This window comes from Ictidomys tridecemlineatus, chromosome 1 (assembly GCF_052094955.1).
Source record: "Ictidomys tridecemlineatus isolate mIctTri1 chromosome 1, mIctTri1.hap1, whole genome shotgun sequence".
Lineage (NCBI taxonomy): Eukaryota > Metazoa > Chordata > Mammalia > Rodentia > Sciuridae > Ictidomys > Ictidomys tridecemlineatus.
The window spans coordinates 99,100,250-99,125,684 of record NC_135477.1 but is presented as its reverse complement, the minus strand read 5'-3'; the positions used below and the strand labels follow the sequence as shown (position 1 = coordinate 99,125,684).

Sequence of the window (25,435 nt, the reverse complement as noted above, 5' to 3'; positions counted from 1 at the left end):
TCTAAAAAAATAACAATAAAAAATAAGGGAGGAAGGAAGGAAGTGAAGAAGGGAAAATGGGATAAAGAATCATATTAATTAATGCAAAAGGAGAAAGAAAACAAATTTAGAGTGTGAAAATTCTACAGGACAAATTGCCAAAATTCTCCAACAAATCAATGGTAGGTTGGGAAAAGGGATCCCAAAAGACTTGAAAAGAATGTCATGTCAGAATAGAAGATCTATAACTTATATTTATATTTTAATTAGAGGAAGCCAACTATAAATACACGTTTTTAAAACAATGAAGTAAATTTGAATTTGGACTCATTACTGAATGTACCACAGAATTATTGGCAACATTCTAAGTATTGATTGCATTGTAAAAAAAAAAAAGTATTCATATATTTCATAGCTATATTCTGTAATGTTTGAGACACATAAAACAGTATGGAAAAATCTTGAGAGTTGGCAATTCTGGACTATGAGAGTAAAGAAGATCATTTTACTATTCTCTGTACTTTTGTATATTTTTGAGGGATTTCAAAATTAAAAAAAAAAATCATGGCAAACTCCACATAATGAGAGTTCTAACCAGAATTTTAACATTAACTTTTCCTGCTCCCACTAGAAACTTCTGTGGGTTGGAGGCATATAGTTGGAGAAAATGTTGAGTCCTCTTCTCTTTTTCCCTCAGCAGGTCAACTGTATTCCATCGCCAATAAAGGCATAGAAAGGTGGATGATGGGTAAGGTCAGGATTGAGGAGAAGCAAAGAAAAGGGTTAGAAAGGTTCTTACTTTTTTTTTTTAATGGAGAGAACTTATAAACTATTTATTTGTTTTTATATTTTGTTTATTTATTTTTATATTTGTTTATTTATTTTTATATTTTATTGATTTTTTAAATACACGACAGCAGTGGAATGCATTATAATTCTTATTACACATATAGAGCACAATTTTCGTATCTCTGTATATAAAGTATTTCACGCCAATTTATGCCTTTATATATGAACTTTGATTTTTTTGCATTACAATTCTTAATACACATATATACCATGATTTTTCATGTCTCTGTTTGTATATAAAGTATGTTGATACCCAATTCAAGTCTTCATACATGTACTTTGTATAATGATTGGACTGCTATGAGATGGCTTGCTCTCTGTGACCTAGCTAAGTCATTCTCTTTAAATTTCTGAAGCCTTCACAGGGTTTCACTGTTAAGTTCCACTAACTTCAAGATGCAACCTGCAGGGTATGTCTGATGTTCCAAGTTACCTCTCAGCTTGTGACCCTGGCAACATACCCACAGGAAATTACTACCAGGCTCCCCTTGACTTGACAGGCTATCTATCTTTGGGCAAAATCCCTTTAAAATATCATAAGCCAAACATCCCTATCATGGGTTTCATGGGTTCACTTCCTTTTCCCCTGCTATGGAAAATACAGTAATTCATCCTGGACTCTTTTTTCTATCCTGCTACAACAGGCAAACTTAGCCCTCTCAAAAATTAATCAAGACTCTCTTGCTATCATCTCCAAACACAAATCAACATTCCAAGGAGTTTTGTTGAAGCCTTTTGCACTACACTTAAAGAGATGCACATGGGGTGGGGGTAAGAGGGACAGGGGATATGCATAAAACTTTCATAGTTCTATCAATGTTAATTTCCCCTCTGAAAATTTTCATACTTTATTCCTCTTAATTTTTTATATACTAATGCGAGAGAATTCTAGTAATGTAACTGATTTTCTATTCATTATCTTCTTTGAAATTCTATTTCTTAATAATTTCTCACAACTCACTTTTTTCATTTTTGATATAAGTAGACATTTATATGATATATATAATTATATGATATATATAATCAGATAATACATATATGTGTGTATATATAGAGAGATAGATATGATAGATATACACACCTCAAATCAAAATTTTAACTTGAAAAATGCATCAATGAATATATGCCTTTAGGAAATTTAAATACTTTTCTCCCTTTCTAAAATAACCCAAAAACCATACCCCCATTGCCAGATTACTACACCTGTCCAATATAGTCCATGATAGCTACTTTGTTACGATTTTTATTAATACCAGCAGTTTAGTGGCTTTAAAATATGATCCAGTATATGATCTGTTCCTGTAGTCCTAGCTACCTGGGAGACTGAGGTAGGAGGATGGCTTGAGTTCAGAAGTTCAAAGCCAGCCTAGACAACACAGCAAGTATTTGTCTAAAAAAATAAAAAACAAGAAAGAAAAGAAAAAAATCCCACTAATTTTTGACACTTTCCCATTACAAGAGAGAACATGTTCCCTATTCTTAAATTTATGTTCTATGGCCACTTGACCAATAGAAGTGGCCAAGGAGTTGATAGCCACCATCAACTTGTTTTTTTTTTTTTTAAAGAAAGAGGAGAGGGAGAGAGAGAGAGAGAGAGAGAGAGAGAGAGAGAGAATTTTTTTTTTAATATTCATCTTTCAGTTCTCGGCAGACACAACATCTTTGTTTGTATGTGGTCCTGAGGATCGAACCCGGGCCGCACGCATGCCAGGCGAGCGTGCTACCGCTTGAGCCACATCCCCAGCCCCATCAACTTGTTTATACATCATTAAGTAGCACATCGGTGGAAGAGGATCCAGCTTGTAGACACCGAATACAGACAAGCTATCCCCACCAAACCCTACCCAAACTGCAGATTCATTAACAAAATAAATGATTATTTTAAGCCTTGAAGCTTTATAGTGGTTGTTTACAACTGAAATATATATAATGTAGGGCTCCTATCCAAGTAAAGGAATACAAAACTAGATACAAAACTGTGAAGAAGCTAAAGCTTGAGCTCTAGCGATGTCAAAATAAATTTAAATCCTCTCCAGGAATCTAGAAGAGGAAAAAGAAGCTAAACAAGAAAGTGATCTTTTGGCACCCTAATCAACAATTCGTACTTATGTGTGACAGTATGGGCTAACTGCAGCTAACTGGTTCAGGGCTACATACAACTCCAACTGCTTTACATATGTCAACTCATTTAATCCTCAAAGTGACCATCTGAAGTACAATAAAGGTGCTATTATTGTACCCATTTTCAGATGAGGTACCTGAGATTAAATAAATTTGCCAAGATCAGACCTTGGAAATGCAAAGTCAAGTACAATTCATGTTATCAGGATCCAGATGCATGCTCTTCACTAGTCTAAATTCTTTCATTAACAAAGGAATCTTGTAATTGTCATACAGGGAAGATAATTTGGAAAGTCACCATATCTATGCCATTTATCATGTTAAAAATATAATTAAATGAAAGTGCACATTTTATTCTCTTTTCTCCATAATCAAACTCAGTCTCTTATTGGTAGAACAATCTATTATTTCCAGCATAATGAATAGTAAAATCCTTATACTGAATACTTTACTGTATATTAAGGCCTATTCAATTTCAAACTCACAGTGATTGTTATTTGTAATTAACTGAAAGTATAAATGCTATTTGTGGATATTTTGAAATTTTAATAGAGCAAAACAATGAAAAAAAGGCAAGTATAAGGCCCTAATTCTATCCATGGTAGGATACATTCATCTTCTTTGCTGAAAGAAGTGGGCCTGATCACCAGCAAGATCACCTGTTCAGGGATGGGGCTGTAGCTGAGGGGCAGAGCACTTGCCTAGCATGTCTGAGGCACTGGGTTCAGTCCTCAGCATCATATATAAATAATCAAAAATAAATAAATAAATAAAGGCATGCTGTTCATCTACAACTACAAAAAAAAAAAAATCACCAGTTCAACTTATTGAGGTCCTAAGATACTTAGCAAAATCCTTCCTCAAAATAAAAAATAGAGATGAGGTTATAGCTCAGCAGTAAAGAACCCTTGGATTCAATTCCCAGTATCTAAAAAAAAAAAAAAGTGAGCCTCAGGAAGGAGGGGAAAGGTGTTTGGGAGCTAGATGATTAGGAACAGAATTTCTAAATGGATGCTGCCAGGAAATCATAAGGATTTTAAAACATCATTATAAATTATTATAAAAATCAGAATAAATTTTGATGTCAGTAACTATAATAAAATGTGAAAGGTTAAGTCATAGCTCAACATGTTTTACAAACCCATGTTAGAATATTCCAATAAGCAATGAATAAATTAAATGTCAACCCCAAAATAATAGTGAGAAATAGAATAGGGATGAAGTAAAATTCACTAAAACAGTTTCAAGGAAATTTATTAATCACATAATATTCTCAATAATAATAGCTCTTGACTAGTAGGCATATTACTGAGTTATAAATGCTAGTGCACTTAGTAACTTAACACATGAACAATTTCCAAAGTTTCCTGACTTTATATAAAGCAAGTACTTAAATATGATATAAAATTGCCATATAAGGGTTGAATTGCTTTGCATTCATATTCAAAGATTATTTCAAATTGTTTATGGTTTAGGGAACAAATGTTCAAAAAATGTGAATTTCTGACTAACGGTTTAAAAATATTTTTCAGCTGAGCATGATGGTTCATGCCCATAATCCCAGTGATTCAGGAGGCAGAGGCAGAAGGATCACAAGTCCAAGACCAGACTCAGCAACACAGCAAGGCCCTTAGCAACTTAGTGAGACCCTGTCTCAAAATTAAAAAATAAAAAAGGATTGGGGATGTGTCTCAGAGTAAAATGTCTTTGGTTAAATCTCCAGTACCAAAAACATATATGTATTTTCAATGTAATATGCCCAATAAAAAAATCTCACACAGATTTCTTTATGTCAATTACTTATAATAAGATATTTAAGATAAGTGAATTCGTCTTAAAGTTAATAAAAGTATTATTGTAAGACAGAGGACTACTTTGGACTCTAACAACAAACCAAGTTTTTCTATTGACTTGAATTCCCTCACTGAGGATATAAAAATTCTCTCATCTATATCAGGTATATAAAAAATTCAAAAAGGTAAAATATAAGAGGATTTTCTGAGGAGAAATTTACATGAACTGTGGAAGTGTTTTGCATATCCCTTGTCCATCTCCTGTATATCTACATCACTTTAAGTGTGGTGAAAAAGGCTTCTGCAAAACTCCTTTGGGAGTTTGGTTTGTGTTTGGAGAAGAGAGCAAGAAAGTTGTTTTAGTCCCTACTGTGACCAAAAGACCTGACAAGAACTATTTTAAGGGTTCATGGTTTCAGAGACAGCTCCATTTCTCTGGGTTCAGCTCCATTCCTCGGGGCTCAAAGTGAAGCAGAATACCATGGCAGAAAGGTGTAATGGAGGAAAGCAGCTCAAGACATCACACCAAGAAGCTGAGAGGTGGGGGTGGGGTGAGGGGGAGACAGACACACACTCCACTGGTCATATATAAAATATATGCTTCAAAGGCACACTCCCAGGTACCCATCTCCTCCAGCCACACTTTCTCTGTCTTCAGTTACCACTAAATTAATCCCTACTAGGGGATTAATTCACTGATTGGTTTAAGGCTCTCATAACCCAATCATTTCACCTCTAAACATTCTTGCATTGTATCACACACAAGCTTCACTGGGACATCTCATATCCAAACCATAACAAGGGTCTTGATTAACTTTTGAGCTAAGCTTGCCTATTATAGCAGGATGGAGTCATGAGTTCAGGATAAACTGCCTTGCCTCCCACTTCCTGGCTAAATGCGTGTTCCCATATGCACATGAAGCTCCTTGGCAAAATCTGGGAGACACTGGTTCCCTAGATTTAAGAAAACCTTTGTTCAATCATTAGTTTACCCCTAAGCTAACCAAGCAGAGATTACAGTGGTCATTCATAAGAAAAATACATAATTTAAAAATTACTTCAGAAACTTCACTAAACAAACAACAAAAGCAGTAACAGCAAGCAATGGGAAAGAAAATCTCATTCCTAAAGCAACAGATTACATTACTTAAAAGGACCAATTTTCAACAACAACAAAAATTACAAGATACACAAAGAAACAAGAAAAGTACAGCCAATATACAGGGGCTTAACAATGACAAAGAGAAACTGTCCCTGGGGAACATCCCAGATGTTCTTGACTTACCAGACAAGGAGTTTATGTTAGTTGTTTTAAATATTTTCAAAGAACCAAGGGAAATTATGTGTATAAAACTAAAAAAATAATAATAATTTTTAAACAAAGTATAAAAATAATTTCTCCCCAAATGGAGATTATCATAAAAAGACTAAAATTATTAGACAAAAACAAATTCTGGGAGCTAGGGTTGTGGCACAGCAGTAGAGCACTTGCCTAGCATGTGCGGGACGCTGGATTCGATCCTCAGCACCACATAAAAATAAATAAATAAAGTATAGGTATTGTGTACAACTACAACTAAAAAAAAAATTCTGGCAGTGCAATAATTGTATTTAATAATTTATATTAATTGTATTAATTAATTACAAAGTCTCAAGAGTTGATTTAAGTAGGCAGAAGGAATCAGTAAGATAAGTAAAACTAGTCTGAAGCTCAAAAGATAATAGAAGGAAGAAAAGTGAACAAAGCCTCAGGGTCACCTGCGACACCATAAAATACTAATATATGCATAAAGGAGGCCAGAAGGAAAGAGAGAGGATTACTTGAAGGAATATGTGAAGAAATAATAAGTGAAGGTTTCCCAAATTTGATGAAAAAAATCTACATATCTGAAAAGCTGAACAAATTCCAAGTAAGATAAATTCAAAGAGATCCTGATCTAGACACATACTAATCAAATGGTCTAAAGCAAGATGATAATCAAGTGGTCTAAAGCAAGAGACAAAAAATCTTGAAAGCAGCAAAGAAGAAACAAATCATCATATAAAAGTGATCCTGGGGCTGGGGTTGTAGCATGGTAGTAGAATATTTGCCTATTATGTGTGAGGCACTAGGTTTGATCCTCAGCATCACATATAAATAAAAGATAAAGAACTCAAAAAATTAGACAATAAGATAACAAATAACCCAAAATCAACAAATGGGCCAAGGACCTGAACAGACACTTCTCAGAGGAGGACATACAATCAATCAACAAGTACATGAAAAAATGCTCACCATCTCTAGCAGTCAGAGAAATGCAAATCAAAACCACCCTAAGATACCATCTCACTCCAGTAAGATTGGCAGCCATTATGAAGTCAAACAACAACAAGTGCTGGCGAGGATGTAGGGAAAAGGGTACTCTTGTACATTGCTGGTGGGACTGCAAACTGGTGGGACTGCAAACTGGTGAGGCCAATTTGGAAAGCAGTATGGAGATTCCTGGGAAAGCTGGGAATGGAACCACCATTTGACCCAGCTATTGCCCTTCTCTAGGATGAAAAACCTAGGACCAGATCTAATGACTTCATTGGTGAATTCTACCATTTAAGGTTGAATTAACATCAATTTCTTGAAAATTTAGAAAGAAAGAAAGAATACTCCCAAATAATTTTATGAGGTTAGTATTACCCTGATAACAACATATTACAAGAACATAAAAGAAACTAAGACTTATGAATGTTTATGCAGAAATTCTCAAAAAAAAATAGTAACAAACCAAATCCATATAAACATATAAACAAATTATACAACATGACTAGGTTAGATCTATCCTAAGAATACAATGTTGATTCAACATACAAAAATCAATTAATGCAATGTACCATATTTATATGAAAAAATGCACATCTCATATAGATGCTGAAAAAAGGAATCAAACACCTTTTCATGAAAAGAACACTCACAAACTAGGAATAAAAGGGTAATTCCTCAACCTGATAGAGAAATTGTATCCACAGCTAACAACAATTGGTTTGAAAACCAAAAGTCTCTCCCCATGAGATCAGGAATAAGATAAGGATTTCCACTGCTATCATTGCTAGTAAACATGGTTCTAGAAACTATAGACAGAAAAAAATGGTGAGAAAAAGAAAAAGGGAGAGAGAGAGAGAAAAAGAGACATATCCAGGTTGGAAAGGACATATCTATCTCTATTTGCAGATGACATGAATAAAAATACTTATAGGAAATTCAACCAAAGATGTGTGAGAATTGTGCACTTAAAAACTGCAAAATATCATTAAAAGAAATTAACCTAAGTGTAAAGGTATCTTGTGCTCATGGATTGAAAGATTTAATAGTTCTAAGATGCCAATACTTTCCAAATTTTACCATAAAAAACTGTAATGCAATTCCTGTCAGAAACTGACCAACTGTTTTTAAATGCTTATGGAAATACAAGGGATCTAAGAGAGGCCCCCCCCCCCAAAAAAAAACCTTTCCATAAAGTTGGAGGACTCATTCTTCCTGATTTCACGAGTTACTACAAAACTGCAGTAAGCAAGACTATGAAACACTGGCAGAAAGATAGACAAATAGATCAATGACAAAGAATTGAGATTCTAGGAATAAGGGTCAATTGATTTTTGATGATGGTAAAAGTCATCAATGAGGAAAGTAATCTCTTCAACTGGATATACACATGCAATAAAGGAAGCTGGATCTCCTTATTCAACCCATAAAAAAATTAACACATAATAACTCGGCATTAAATGTGAGGGATAAGACAATAAAATGTAAAGTGCAGCTACAAATCTAAATGAGCTTGGATTTGGCAATGTTTATTAGGCATGATATCAAAAGCACAAGCAACCCAGAGAAAATTAGATACATTGATTTATCATAATTTCTATTTTTTCTTTCTAAGTATTAGAAGGTTAAAAAAGTATAACATACCTGTACAATGAAAGAAAATATTTGCAAATGATATATCTGAAAGTGATTAATATCAAGAATAGATAAAGAACTCCCACAACTCAATAAAAAGTCAAATAACCCTACTTTAAAATGGGCAAAGGACTAGAAAAGACATTTCTCCAAAGAAAATATACAGATAGCAAATGAGCCCCAAGGGAAAAAAATGCTTAGTATCACTATTAATTAGGGAAAAGGAAATCAAAACCACAGTGAGAGATCCCACTTCACACCGACTAAAATGGGTAGAATCAAAAAGGCAGACCACAAGCATTTGTATGGATATGAAAACCTGGAACGCTGAAACATTGCTAGTCAGAATGTAAAATGGCACACACTGTGGAAAACCACTAGCAATTCATCAAAAAGTGAAATACAGGAAGACCATGCAAGCCAGCAATTCCACTCCTTGATAGATAACCATGAAAAGTGAAAACATGGATAGACAAAAACTTGTACATATATGTTCATAACAGCATTATTCATGATTATCAAAAAGTAAATATAACCAAAATATCCATTAACTGATAAATGGAAAAATGAAAGGAATTCTCATACAACTGAATATTGTTTTGCAATAAAAATTGAAGTACTGATACATGGTACAACATGGGTGAATCTTAAAATCATTTTACTAAGTAAAAGAAGATAGACACAAAAGGCCACATGCTGTGAGCTATATTTCAATTTTTAAAAGAGAAATTGCACTTCCAACTCTTTTTCTCTTCATTCAACACTTCAGTCAGAAAGAAAACAAGATACCTGAATCATTCTTGCCTCTCTATCTTTGGTCTAAGCCACTTCCGAGGCCCTTCTCTAGACCTCTCTCTACTTTCTCTCTCTACCATTCCAGATAAAGTTCCTCTTTTTCCAGCACAAGTCCCTCTTTTTCCAGAACACCTTCCAACCTTGGCTGACTAGTTAGCATAGAATCCCTGAGCTATCTTCATTTCATTCCTGCTTATCAGCATCATTGAATTTAGCTAAATAATAAACTAATGACTATAATGTAGCTGCACTTAGGACTTTCTTTTTATATCACAGATGAAAAATACAGAAGACAATGCAATTCTTTCACATTATCAAAATCGTATCAATCATCTGACAGGCTTGTATTGAAAACACTTCAATAATGCCTTCATTCAGTCCAACATCACTTGAATAATAAAAATGTGTTATTTTACTTTCAAATAATTATATAAGTACAGCTATGCAAAAACAGTGCTGCATTAAAAGATGAACTAAATTGAAATACTGCTCCATGACATGGATTAAAAGCTAATATCATTCCAATTATTCTAACAAAAGGATTGTCATAACTTATAGTAGTAGTTCCTGCAGAGACATATGAGGATATACAGGAAGCATGTTAATATTACCTAATTATCAAAATTCATGACCAATGAAGGTAACAAAATTCTATTTTCCATTAGCACACAAATACAAAACCTTGAATTACTTCCATAAAATGTCTCAGAGCATTGTTTCACTTGTTATAACACTTAAAAATTTTTATTTGATGCATAGTTCCCTACAGCGTTCCCTCTTGCATAGCAAATAAAGTCAATGTAAGTAATTAAGAATTGCCTCTTCATTGTTAATTTTGAATCATCTTAGCTCAATTAATGGCAGTATATATACACCCTCTGTTTACTGTGCATATTGCATGCAGAAATAAACTATTAAGGGTGCCACACAATGCCTTTCAGGGGCTGCATTTTATTTGAAGCTACTTTATATCTTTCAACCTGTGCCACATTTCAATAATGACTATTTATAATTACAATCATTCCTTTATTAGCTTGGCATTTCATTTTTCCTTGTCCTATGGCACCCTACAGCTGAAGACAAGGAAAACTCTCTGTTGATTAGTTATTTAAGACCAGCAACAATAACTATGCTGGAGAGAAGGCTACTTGGAGAGGATTATGTAAGAGCTAGCACTCAACAGCCTCAGACAGAAAGCAGCAAATTATAAACCCAAGTACTTCCTTGCATGTAACCAAATTGGCTAGTTGAAATGCTAATTGCCTTTCAGCACAACTAAAGACAGACAGGGGACCTTGTGCTTCAGAGAATGAAATGCATTTTTACTCCACTTCTGCACCATTGTCTTGCTGAGAATCATGTGAAACCTATTCATAAAGGTAGCTCTTTCCCTAACCTTTAAAATGTGGGAAATTTATTTAGTCCCTACCAGCACCTCGGATATGCTGATGTGCCAAGTTGGGAACAGATGGTTGGATTAAAGCCATGTTAAGCCCCTAATAAAGTGCAAAAGAACACTATGCTCAAATATATACCATATAAACACCAAGAGAAGAGAAAATGTGCCTAAGGAAAGGGAGTTTTTGAATAACAAATAAATTTACAAAATTAAAGTAACTAAATAACATTATCTTTAAAACATATATTATCAATGTAATTATATTCACACACATGGAAAGAGCTGTCACTGCCTGTCTCAAAGAGACTCCCAATCTCCCTTTATGCCTAATCATTTTATGAGAATTACTTCAAAACTCATTTATGGACAATTACTCCAACAATGTTTCCCCTTTATATGAAGGGGCTTCATTCTAGGTTTCTAGAATACTAAATAAATGAGAGAGAAAACCCTGTCTGCATTCTGAGGTATAGTCAGACTTATGCCTGACTGCACCAGAAAAGGGCCCCATGACCACCTGCCCAGCAGCTGGGGGAGGGACTTGGTCTGGTACATTTTAAAGTGTATAGTGTGTCACAGTGGAATGAGAAAACACAGCCTTTGTACTATCACAGCCGTGTGTGTCCCAGCTCCACCTTCATCCTCCCCTGCCACTTCATCTACAACAGTGCTGGGGTGCTGTGGCTTCCTATGTGGCCTGACTTACTGGGGAACCATCCATATAAATAAAGATGCCTCCTGTACTCTCCTGGTCCAGCCTCATGAAGGGAATAAAGTAGGCATGAGAGGACCTGGGGAATCACCATTCAATACCACTCCTGTCTGCATGGAGTAGAAAGAATATGGGTTATTAGTAATGTGTTCATCTTCCCTTCTTTAAAATCCAAGCCTGAGAGTGACAGAATATTAGGACCAGAAAGAAAGAAAGAGAGAGAGAGAGAGAGAGAGAGAGAGAGAGAGAGAGAGAGAGAGAAAGAAAGAAAGAAAGAAAGAAAGAAAGAAAGAAAGAAAGAAAGAAAGAAAGAAAGAAAGAAAGAAAGAAAGCTTTAAATTGTCAGGAATTAAGGAAAGAGAGCTATCTCCCTGGCTAGATGTTCTCCAAAACAGAGGGGTTTCTGTGATTTTTCCTAATTCCTATACTGTTTGAACATTCCACATGACTTTGAAAAACAATGTTCTTTACAAGTCAAAAATCAGAGAGAGAAAGACAGACAGAGAGAGAGAGAGAGAGAGAGAGAGAGAGAGAGAGAGAGAGAGAGATGGAGAAAATGCGTGTGAAGCTTAACTATGTGATTTTTTCCCACAAAATCAGGGAAGCACTCATCCAAATCTCTCCATGGCAACACACAAAGTTTCCTAAGCACACAAAACAATCATCTAAGCAGCACAATACACTTTGGATCATCTGCAAATTGTTTAGTTGCCCCCTGTTTGCCAAAAAAAAAAAAAAAAATGATGATTTCACAGTGCCTCCACTGTGTAGAATTTGTACATGGGGCATAAAATAATGAGTTGAATCAGGGGCAAGTAGATACAACGGCCACTTATTCAATAGATTAACCACTTAGCTAAATCCTACAGATACTGAGAAATATATAATACAGTCACTGTCCTCAAGGATTTTGTATTCTAAGTGGTGCAACCCTGAAATTTTCAATGAAAAAAAGGGCATCAATCTAAGAAAGGGCATGAGGTGGCATTTGATGAAGTGGCAATGAATCAAACAATGAATAACCAAATTTATCAGTTAAAATATTTAGTTAATGAGAACGTACACATAACTCAAGTCATAAATGGGAAACCAGAATAAGTGAACTTAAGTGAGTCTCAATTTTCCTAGGCCTCAGTTTCCTCAAATACAAAATAAAGGGTTTGGTCTAGTCTGGCTCCAGGATTTGTCCCAGTGCTTTCAGAATTCATATTGTATTCATGGCCTATGAATTTCTGAGCAGTGAAGTATCACACACTTAACCTAATACACAAAGTATTATCTTTGTGGGTCCTCCAAGGGCATAGATCTTTCTGCCTTAGTTTCTTCATCTGTAAATCAGGATACTATTTAATTCATTGTTGAATATAAAGTTACTCTTTTTAAGGACTTAGTACAATTCCTAAGTATAGTGTACACTTAATAAATGCAGCATACCATTACCATTCATCATGGGAATATGAACAAAGACTTTAGTCACAGCTAACTCTGCTCTGAATACCCTTCTCCCATAAATATAGCATCATTCATTGTCTTGAGCCTGGGCACCTCCAAGTAGAAAGACAGCTGGCATACACTAGTTTTAATATAAGCTTCATCTTTCCCACATTATTTCTACTAGTCATTTTTATGACTAGAAAAGTATTTGTGTTCCAAATATAGCTCATATTATCATTATCTGATATTGAATATAATTGTCATTCAATTTAATAAATAAATATATATACAGCATGAAGCTATAAGTATTATTAAAATATTGTATATTTAACACATAAGTTCTATATCTGAGGATATAAAAACTCAGTGTTGTTACATAATTTACCTTTGCCTCATTCTAGACTCATATAATTAGATTACTTCAGTTTATAGGCAGTTTCAGTTTTTATTGCTCACATTCAGTATAGAGTAGGTACTAAGAGCACTAAGAAAGAACTTTGATCTGCCTAGGGATTTAGGACAAGAATATTAAACTTTCCACATCTCAGTATCTTTATCTGTACTTTAGGATGATACTAGTAAATTTATGGTGGTGATGTGCTAACCACAATAACCAATATGAAAGGGTTTCTAAGAATTCCTTAGTTACAAAGCATTCAAAAGGGGTGACCTATTTTCAAACATCATGGAAATAAGAATATTCTATCATACTTTAGGTTTAGTGGATGTATTTTGATTACTTCTTTTTATAGTTACAATCTTGAGCAACATGTTTGTTTTTAGCTGAAATAAGTTTTTGCAATCACCCAGCCAGCCCAATCCTTTTATTTTTAGAAATAAACATACTAAGGCCCAGATAGATGTTGAATGTACAAAGTCACTGTAAGTTAAAGCAGAGCCAAGATATAATTAATCACATATATTTAGTTTATTTTACTATAACACATTTCAGAGTGCATCTGGAAACTCCCTATACCCTAATTTTATCTCAAATAAAAAAAAATTAAGAAATTGCCACTTAGCCTAGGAAATTATCCAAAAATAAATTGCTGGTGTTCATTTGTGTCCTAACTGGAACATTTTTTTCTTTAATGTCTTTGTTTGATCTAGTCTTTTGATAACATGACACACAAAGAAAGGAAAAAGCACTTCAGTAATTTAAGGTAATCCTAATTTTAGCAAGAATCTTTTAATAATGCCATATTAGTTAAGGTATGTTTTGAGCTTTATACTTATAAACACATTATATACATTTTTAAATGATATGGATTTTGTGAGTTGTGAAGAGTTTCTTTTAATAAAACTTTCATTAAAGTTTTTACTGAACCTTAAAATCAGTTTTCCCCTAATGAGTGCTGTTATAATTTCTTAATTGTAGTTTTAAAATAAATAAATTTCAAGATAGTTGAAGATATTCAAAATGTACAAGCATATTTCTACAATTCCAGGTGAATTCCAAATTCCCTGAAATCAATATATTTCACTGATATTCTCCAACGCAGTGGTTATTTTGGAACATTAACAAGACTATCTCAACCTTCTGGTTATCAATTATTACCTATGGCGCTCCGTTCTTGACCGGTTATTTTCCATGCAGACTTTAAAGCTAGAGTTGGAAAATCAAACAGGCAGAAAGAGAAGAAAAGAAACTTTTCACTCTGCTCATTCACTTTTCACCTTCTTTGAGATTAGGAAGCTCTGAAAGGGGCAGGTGGACAGAAATATAAGGCTCACTGCAAAGCCTCAGCCTTGAGCGGGCGGGATGCACACCCTCAGCTCAGTCCCGTTAACCCGCAGTCCGCAGCTCTGCGCGCTCGCCCAGCCTCCCGGCGCCCCAGTCCTGGCCCGCCCTCTACACCGCCTTCGCCTCCCACCTCCAGCAACAGGTGCCGCAGCAGCGACCCCGAGGCACCGAGGAAGCTGTGGCGCCTCCCTGGGGCACTGGGATGCTAAGAGCACAACCCCCAGTCATAGCCTACCTTGCCCTGAGGACACCAACATCTGCGCGCGCCCTGCCAGTCCTTCCTTCTCACACCCTCTCTGCTTCTCGCTCGGGTTCCCTCGCCTCCTCTGGCGGCTGATTCTTTTCCCCACTACGAGGTCAGAAGGAGGGCTCCATCCTCCTCCCACTTCTGCTCCCCTCCATCCTCTCTCTTCTCCAATAGGACTCGCGGTTCCCGGGGCTCCGCTCACCTGACCAATGGAGTGGGGGTGGCTGTCCACAGTAACACGCTTTCCTCTGCACAGCAGGCAACCAAGTCCGCGTTACGGCGTTGGGAACACCCTGCGTTGGCCATCCCTAATGGATTCTTCCAGCAGTTAGGCGCCTAAGCTGACCTGCCTGGGAGCTGGAGCTAGAGTCCTGCCTCTGCCAGCACATCCCAGCATTAGTACGTGTTAGGCGCCTTCTAATTGTCCCCTTAGGCTAAACTTTCTAGTTGCTCCCTTGGGCACAAAATCCTTCAAAGAGACTGTGGGGCACTCCAACCTTATACTCCATTGTAAGCAATTCCTACTTTTCTTTCGGAAGAGAAAATCTGTTTACTGAATCTTGTACCGTTCTTAAAAGTATAATTTTTTCAGCATTGATTGAAGTACTCCCTAAGGTGTTCACCCCATGAGAATCTGATCACATATTGATGAAATATCAGAAGTAAAAGCTCTACCCCAAAATACACTTATAAAAACAGGGACCGAAGTCAACATCTGGAATGAGCTATCTGTCCCTTCATATATAAAATAGTATTAATTCCTACCTTATGGCTGTTAAAAGGATTGAATTAATGAGATTGCATGTGAAGACCAACTCCTCACTGAACACTTAGTACGTGGTAAATTCTCAGATAATGTTGTGTCCCCATCCCTGACCCCCAACCCCCCTTGAAAATAAAAGTCCCATCTGGGCAAATGGCAGCTCTAAGGCTGAGGCAGGAGGATCACAAGTTCCAGGCCAGCCTCAGCAATTCAGGGAGACCTGTTGCAAAATAAAAAGAACTGGAAACATAGCTTGGAGGTAAAACCTCCCAAAGCCCCCAATAGACCAGAGCATCCAGCAATCCCCCATCTGCACCAGATTTTTTTTGAAGTTATTTATTTATTTACTTACTTATTTATTCTAATCAGTTATATATGACAGCTGAAAGTCCTTCAATTCATTGTACACAACTGAAGCACAATTTTTTACTTCTCTGGCTCTACCCACTGCACCAGAGATTTTCAAAGCAAATGCAGCATTGTTGGACTCATGAAAGTCTCAGACCTAGAGGTGGGTTAAAAATTAGCTGTCCAACACTACCTCACCACTTTTTATTGGGACTGGGGGGATGAAAATAAGAGCAGATGGAGTGGATTAGTAAAAGGCAGAGGTAGAATTAGGGTCCTAGGTCTCCTCCTAGTTCTAAACGCAGTGCTCATAAATACCCTTACTAATTAATTGGAATAGGAATAACTAGATACTATGAGTTACAAACTGCTTTCTGGGGTACTAATTCAGTATTATTATTACAGGTTGTTACTGAATGCCTCACCCCAAAGCTGCAACACTCAACAAATAGCTGGATATGAAAAGTAAAGATTATTCAGGCAAAACAGTTTGTACAGAAACTGCCTGAGAATGGAAATACTGCACTTCGTGGCTCTACTAAAGGTAGTGAGAACAGCCTGTTTGTTGTACAAAATGTACTTGTTGGAGTTGAGCAAATTAACAGAGTAGACACCGCAGGCATGCTTACTAAATTCAGTAGTATAGGAAATGAAACATCAAGACAACCCAAAGTTAAAACAGTGAATCAGTTAGTTATCCTAGTCATAATGTGAAACAAAACAATAACATTAGAAAAATATTTTCTTACTGATTATTTAAAACTTCTTACCAAAATGCATATTCCATCCCACATTTTACTTGTTTTATTAACATATAAAAGGACCTTATTTGTGGCTAAATGTTACTTTAACTTATTAAGACCCTGTTTACCAACAAATATTTCATCTTAGTTCTTGTTTCACTAAGTTTCATCAATAAACACATTCTTCACAACTGAACCTAGCCTGCCTAAGTCACTCTGTTTATGACATCTTCCTAGGCATTGTAAACCCCTCTAATCTACTTCAGGGAATTAAGTGACTCATTAACAACTGCTACTGAGTGTTTAAGAAGCAGAAGAACCTGAAAGGCATTGTGGGGGGAAGGGAACTTCAATCTCTAAAACAATGCTGAATTTATTGAATTTGCACTCTTTCTGGGGTGAAAGTTTAATCAATCAAAAGAAAGAATATACCAAGCTAAAAATGCTAGCCCAGAGAGTGCTAGATATGTTGTTAATGATCTTTCTGTCACTATAATGAAATCCCCAGATAAGCTGATTATCTTATAAAATCAACTTATAAAGAGAAAGAGTTTATTTTGGCTTGCAGTTGTGGAGGTTCTAATCCAGGATCTGTTGGCCCCACTGTTTTGGGCCTGTGACTAAATAGCACACCATGGTAATAGCACGTAAAGGAACAACAAACTGCTTTTTCATGAGCTAAGGAGCAAAAGAGAGGAAGAGGTTGGGGTCCCACAATCCTCTTATGGCATGCTCACAATAACTAAGGGCTTCCCACTAGCCCCATCTCATTAACGGTCCACCACCTCTCAAGAGCACCACCTGGAGACCAAGGCTTTAACACATGGGCCTTTAAGGAATTCAAGGTCCAAACTATAGTAGATGCTGTAACAGAAAAAGAGTACATGGATCTCCAAAAAGCTGATGATCTCTGCCTTAAGAAATGAAATCACAGAAAACAGTATAGCTGGTATTTTTAGTGCTAATATTTGACAAAGTAAAGTAGATGCTATCATATGCTGAACTTATTCAATTAATGTCCATTGCACTTAAATTCAAATCATTATATGGACCAATGTATACTATATGATTCTGTCCCTCTTTCATCTCCAGCTTCATCTTGTAGCACTCTCCCCCTATTTCACAGTATTCTCATCATACTGACCATCAAGTACAGCAAAGCATTCCTAACTCAGAGCCTCTGCACAAGTCTTTCCCTCTGCTTGGCACATTGATGATATGACTTCATATGACTGGCTCCTTTCATCCAGATATTTTTTTAAACCTCAACCATTAATTACAATTTAGAGGGACTTTTGTTCTTCAAATTATGCTTTGATAGGGAAAACAGAAGGAAAGAAAGAGGATAACTGAGCGCCTGGAGATGGAACACCTTTGCAGCTACCACTGAGAAAGATGGGTATGGAAAGGGAAGCTGAATGTTCTGTAAAATATTCTGAAAAACAAAGTTAGCCCAATTCCCAATACTGCCTAAATATAGCATCAGTAGAATGTATTTTCCCTATAGTAATTGTCATCAAATCAATAATTGTTTATCACAGCAAAGAGTAATGAGCTTTCTTAATCTAATAGGAAAAGTAATGATGTCATACAATTCTTCCTTCCTACTTAAATTTAGTAAGTCTTACATGTTAAATATACCTTATAAATCTTCTCAAAAAAATCTTTTTAGTCCCTTGAAAAAGAAATTTCTCATCCTTGAGGTTTTAAGTAGAAGCTTAGACATGCAAAAAAGAATTCACCAAAGTAGTAAAACCAAACTTAGGTAATATTTATTTTCTTTTTTGGCCACCCCCAAAGTACTATAAGATATTACTTCAAAAGTGCCCAAATCTAGATTGGGGGTGAGGAAGGAAGGGCAGGAAAGGAGAGGAAACACAGAATGAATTTGACAGAATTATACTGTGTACATGTATAAATATACTATAGTGAATTCCATCTTTATGTATATCTATAAAACATCAACTAAAAATATATAAATGAGTGTAAGTAGACCAGTAGAATAAAAAGGGAGAAAGGGAAGAGGAAAGGGCATGGGGGGGAACCAAGGACTGAAACAGAGCAAATTAAATTCTATGTTTGTGTGATTATATAAAAATGAACCCAACTATTATCTGCAACTATAAAGCACCAAGAAAAGCAAAAAGAAAAAGAAGAAAAAAAGAGTATCCAAATCTGTCTGCTGAAGTCTTCTATTTGGGCCCTAGCCCCAAGACAGGAAAATAAAATAGTATGGCCAAGCTCTTGCCACAAACCTGGAGTCCTTTCTCTTTATTGAGAAGCTCAGAATCATCTCTATCTAAGAATAATTCAACTGGCCACACCAACCTCCTCATTTGCATACCAATATGTAAAAATGTTTTCAATAAATTTTAATGTTTATCATCTTAGAACTACACAATAGAAAAACAAACTAACCTTAAATCCATGTTATCAAAGAGCCAGGGACACCATAACAGGTTGTCTTAGTTAGCTTTTACAACACTGTGACCCAAATGCTTGACAAGAACAACTTAAAGGAAAAGTATCAGAGGTCTCTGTCCACAGACCATTGACTCCCTTGCTCTGGGTCCAAGGTGGGGCAGCACATCATGGTGGAATTGCATGGCGGAGGGAAGATGCTTTCCTGCTGGCAGTAAGGAAGCTTAGAAAGAGCAAGGGAGGAAGAGGCCACACTCTTCCAGCACATGTCCCCAGTGACCCACTTCCTTCAGCCACTACCCACTTGCACGCAGTCACTATGCAGTAAGTGCATTCAGCCTAGGATAAACTGATTATGTTACAGCTCTCAGAATCTAATCATTTTACTTCTGAATATTCCTACATTAACAGGAGATTTGGGGGGACACTTCATATTCAAACCTTAACATTCTGCCCCCGGCTCCCCAAAACTCATGTCCATCTCACAATGTGATATTCATTTAGTTCTTCTTTAAGAATCCATCATCTTAGTAGTTAAAGCATTGCCCAAATGTCTAAAGTCTCCTCTGAGACTAAAGGCAAACTCTTGGCTATGAGTCCCTGTAAAATTCAAAAGCAAGTTACACATGTCCAGCATAAAGTGGCACAGAGTAAGCATTTCCATTCCAAAAGGTAGGAATAGGGGCATGGAAAGAAGGAATAGAACCAAAACAAGATCTAAACCTAGCAGGGCAAACAGGTCCTGTAACTCTGCCCTTCACTCCACATAAAGAATTGGCTGTTAGATGTGCTCTTCAAAGGGTTTGGGCAGCCCTGCCCCTTTGGCTTTGCCAGGTGCAGTGCATATGGGCTCTCTTTTAGTCTTGCTCTCTCCACAGCAAGCAGCTTTTCTGGGCAGACAGTCCATGTTACTGGCTTCGCTAAATTCCTGGGATCTCCATTTCAGCTTTAGCTTCCCTTCACAATTTCAAGCATCACCCTCTCAGAGATCTTGCTACATTTTGCCTAGCCTCCCAAACTTTATGTGCAATTTTCAGCCAAACTTCGTGTATTTAAAATCTTTTAGCTCTGTTTTCTGCTCCCAATTTTCACAGAAAACCTGACTAAAAGCTGCCAACAACATCCATGCCACTGACTGAATCCTGTGCTGTCTTAAAATTTCCTCCACTAGAATAATTAGTCCATAGTTTTTAAATTTAGCCTCACATAAGTCTGAGGATGTGGACAAAATATAGCCAAGTTCTTTGCCAGAATATAACACAAGTGGCCTCTAGTCCAATTCCCAACAGAGTCTTTGTTTCCTTCTGAAACTTCACGAGCACGGGCGGGCGTATGGAAGGGTCAAGAAACAGAAAGAAAAAGGGAAGATGCACACTTCTAGGACATGCTCCCAGTAACCCACCTCCTTCAACCAAGCCCCACCTGTGTATAGTTACCATCCAGCTTAACCATTCAAACTAGAATGGACTGATTAGGTCACAATTTTCATAATTTAAACATTTCACCTTTCAATATTTCTGCATTAACAGGAGCTTCTGAGAGCACCTCATACACATATAGTCTATCAAACATTTGTCAAATTATTGATGTAATTGGACCAAAAAGTGGGAAGGAGACCCCTTTGTCAAACCCAAAATAAAAATCTATGAGACAAAGAAAATAATGTCCTAATCCAAGGGAATCAGAGAATCCATTTAACAACTAAGAATACTTTAACCCTGAGAATGTGCTCTTTGGTCAGAAAAAGACAAGTATTCTTGGTTGTTTTGAAAATAAAAAGCCTCAGAAATCCGAGTGAGTCCCTGAACAGCGTTTAGCACAGTCATCTCTTGGTACTACCACTTAACTTGAACATTCTGCTCTAAATGAATTTTCAGTTAGCTCATCTCTTGCTTAACAATATTTAAAAGCCTATTGCCTATGAGCTGCCACAACTTGTTTATCTTCTTCCCGTAGTACCATAATCCTGCTAGCTGCAATGCATATTTTAAATGCATACCTGTTTATTGAGAAGCTCTAGACACTCAGATATGAATATGGTCTCTGCTCATGTAGTCCACCTCAAGCAGGAGAATGAAGACATAAACCTGAAGGACAAAGTGACCAGTGCTGTCAGACAGATGCAAACAATCATGCTTCAGGAGAGTGAAGGAAGATACTACTTATTAGACTCAAGATGACCTTCCTCTTGGCTCAATCCAGACTCTCACAGCCACCCTGCTTGGGCTCTTAGGACTTGCTGTTATCCTTCTGATGGAATAGCCAGATGCTTTCAGTTACCCCTACTTCTAGGACCTAGTTTAGTCAGGCTTTGACTGAGTCACTAGGAAACATAAATAAAAACAGTTTTAAACCTCTATGCCAAGGATCAGAAAAAAATTGTTGTGTAAAGGGCCACACAGTAAATATTTCAGGCTAAGACACCATATAGTTTCTATCACAACTCTTCTAATGTACAATTCACATTGTAATGTGAATGTACCCAAAGACCATATGTAAAGAGATGAGCATAAGTTCCAATAAAATGTATTCACAAAAACCGGTGGCAGCCAGAAAGGGTCCCAAGGGCCATGGTTTATTGATCATTGCTCTATGCAGAAACAAGAACTATATGTCAAGTTCTTTTTTTTGACATTGATGCCCTATCCCAACACATATTTATGGAATACCATTGATATGTAATGCCTCAGAGATATGAAGATGAATAAGAATATGATCCCACCCCTCAAGAAGCGTTCTGTAGCAGAATTTGCTGTCCTGTTCTCAAAAGTCCTTTTATGCACTATATATGTTTTCTATTCTTGACTCTTTGCAATAAACCTGAACTATTTCTTATTCTAGACCCTTGTTTTTATAAAATGCTATTTCTTTTTTTTCTGCCTAGCATTTAAAAAAATTTTTTTTAATTGTTGATGGACCTTTATTTTATTCATTTATTTATATAAGATGCTGAAAATCAAACCCAGTGCCTCACACATGGTAAGCAAGTGCTTTACCACTGGGCCACAAACCCAGCCCACTGCCTAGTGTTTTGTTTTGTCTTGTTTGAAATTCTGGAAATTGAACTCAGGGGCACTATACACTAACAGACCCAGTCTTTTTTTTTTTTTTTTTTTTTGGCTTGTTTGTTTTTGAGACAGAGCTTCACTAAATTACTGAGGCTGATGTTCAATTTAAGATCCTCCTGCCTCAGTCTCCTGAGTTGCTTGGATTATAAGGTGTGCACCACCACACTAGACCTTTACAACTGCTACACTTCTGAATTCTGGCTAACTTCTTGCTTGCTTTAACCTAAAATTCTAACCTTTAACAAATTTGCTTCAAGTTCCTCATTCTAAAATCAGTATAAAAAATATCAACATATGATACCCCTATCAACTTGCTATGGACATTCTTTTTGTATGATATTATAAAATGATGTATTGAATTGGTAATGTTCTGCTCATCTACAACTGGTAATTAGACAGGCCTAAGCTGAGACCACAGAGACAACAAGTGCACAACTTCTAAAGCCAGGTGCCAACCACTGGAGTCAAAGTGAATCTACAGTCTAGAGGTAGAAGGAAGGAAAATAACGTAATTACCTACCTCCATTCTCACTCTAAGGGAAAGAGGCAAAGTGAAGAAGCAGCTATAAGCAGCTGGGGGTAGGTGGAGTTTGCATCCTTTCTTTCTTTTCCAAAAGAATTGAAGAAGAGATTGGAGACCATGTTGTAGAAGGAGGATTGGTGGCTCATTCCTGTCAAAAGCCAATAATTTACTGAGCTGCCCTGACCCTACCACTAAGAGAAAAGATAATTGGGAAAAGAATATGGCAGGGGAAAGAGAAGGAAAGCAAGGGAGCAGCCTTACGTACTTACCTGTAGGATGGTGTAAATCTCCAGTACTATGGAAGCCACTCATAAGCAAAATCTTGCCAATACCTGATGAAGCAAACTACCTGTGCTTTGGGGAGATCCCTTGAACAAAATGTTGTGTACTTCCTGGAAATAACTTAAGGGAACAGGTAAGGAACAGTCCACTTCAAGGGATCATGCCATGTGGTGGGCTGACAGAGCCCAACAAAACTTGCACATGTGTCTTTGAAAATGTCAATATGCCCCTTGCACAGATTTTAGCTAGACTATGTTATCCAGAGAAACAACCACAACCATAAAGAGGAATGAAATACCTGTAGCAATTAAACCAAGGGATGTTTGACCTTCTCTATTCTCCCTCTCACCTCTCAGTACACAGAATAGTTTGGCTTTGAATAGGCAAAAAAGGATATATTCAACCATAATTCTCTCTCTCACACACACACATTAATACACACTTCAGATTGATCTATCCACTTGTAAGGAGGATAAAGTTTTATATATGATTTAAGACTGGTGTTTTAAACTACATTAAAATTATGCAATCTATGCAAAAGATTTGCTACCCAGCAAAAAAAGAATGTTTTGATATAGGGTACAAAAGGAAGAGACAGCAAACAATAATACTGATTCATAATTAAATCCACAGAATTAAAATCCCTTAGCAAACACCTCAGCATTTCTAAAAATGTTACTATGGATTTCAACGTCCCAAGCTTGCAAAGGACAAAAGACTTGGTAATCCAACCATAAATGTGGGAAGCATTCTTACATAATCACTAAGCACAATACAAGAGTCAAAGATCTGAGTACTATATAAATGAACCAGTTTAAATTAGTTTCACTCATTATTTTACAACTTTATTTGATCACAGAAACTTTCTTCCTGTTCTATTCTTATTAATATTCAAAATACATTTTTGGAAATGCTATTTTAAAGTATTAAAGTCTGACTCTGGATATCAAATGAAAGTCATATGAAGTTAATGAAAAGGCACTCAGCTTCCTGGTGGTTTGGCAGACTTATGATTTGGGTGGTCTTGTCTATGCCAATCCTTTCAGGGTTACAGAAGTCCTGTGACTCTTGGCAATGTCATTTATACTAAAAACCTATGTGAGTGATGCCTCCTGCAGTTGTCCCCCAAGGACAGCATAAGAAGACATGTATTACATGAGAGGGTTGAAAAGTTCGGGAAAGTCTTGGAAAATTTAGGGGAGTCGTTCCTTAGAGAAGTAAAAGGTGTATGTCAAAAACTAACTTAAAATGCTAAGTCTGGAAGGACTGAAAAGTTTTCAAGATGGCTGCTGAGAGGCATTTTTTTAACATCTTCTCTGCCCTATACCAAGATGCCATGATCAAACTTGTGCAAACAAAAATCAAACAAAACTGGCAGCAAAGGCCCGCAAAAGGCTCACACGTGTACACTTGTGTGAGGGAAGAGAATGGCAGAAAGGATTCCAGCTCAGCTATGGCTGGAAATGAATGCATGCCTTCACAGGGAGGAGCCTGTCAGCCCTGGTTGGTCTTGACTAAGCACTGGGGTGACTGAACACTGCTTCAGAAAGCTTAGGGTATGCCAAAGGGAAAGTGCTAAAGACCTCCTACTAGTGATGTTCTCATAGTCTCTTGTCTTGACAAAGTTTTGCATCTTATCTAGACTATTTCTGGGTTATCTAGAGGTAAACAATTTATCATATACGTCATAAATATTTTGAAATCTCAATGTGCCCTTTCAGAACTTCCTCTGTAAACTATTTGGTCCCTCCCTACATAGAGAAAGTGTACAAAGAAAGTTCTTTTTAAGACTTTTTGTCATGTCAGCAGTCAACTCAGACTGTCAAAGACAATAGAAGGCGAGGTGCATCTTAAACAAGAACTATGATGACAAAAGCAAATAACAACATGTTTTTTTCATGTGAAATTATGTTTCACCTTTTTTACTTAATTACTCTTAGTAGTCATTTTTCTAGAAGTGTTATGTAAGAAGTCCATGCTGAAGTATGTGATCTTTGTGCTTTACTACAAATATTTTAAATCTTCATCTTCCTGAGTTAAAAATATTCTTCCTCAAGAAGAGTGTACAGAACATGATGTCTGAGACTGTAAGATGAGTCAGTAGTACAGCTTCTATTTCTAAAGGCACAGAGGAGCAAAAATAAAAGCATTTCACATGATTAGGTCCAGATGATGTCAAGAGATAGAGTGTATACAGGTTACTTAAACTTAAATAAACCTTTGTTTGTTTGTTTGTTTCCTTAACTGCAAAATGGAGATAATTCCTACTGCACAGGGTTGTGTGTG

General features: G+C 36.5%; 1 protein-coding gene across 8 annotated transcripts in view; it reads right to left on the bottom strand.

Annotated features, from left to right (window-relative positions):
* Adgrv1 (adhesion G protein-coupled receptor V1) overlaps positions 1 to 15,241 on the bottom strand; it is a 545,344-nt gene extending 530,103 nt beyond the window's left edge. For 7 of the 8 annotated variants that reach the window (XM_078044879.1, XM_078044892.1, XM_078044896.1 and 4 more), the window contains exon 1: positions 14,990 to 15,241. In XM_078044879.1, coding sequence (XP_077901005.1) covers positions 14,990 to 15,011 — 22 coding nt within the window. In that variant the 5' untranslated portion in view covers positions 15,012 to 15,241. Of the gene's footprint in view, positions 1 to 14,568; positions 14,671 to 14,989 lie in introns of those variants that run through there. The other variant, XM_078044882.1, reaches the window with a different exon arrangement.
* Positions 15,242 to 25,435: the final 10,194 nt, after the last annotated feature.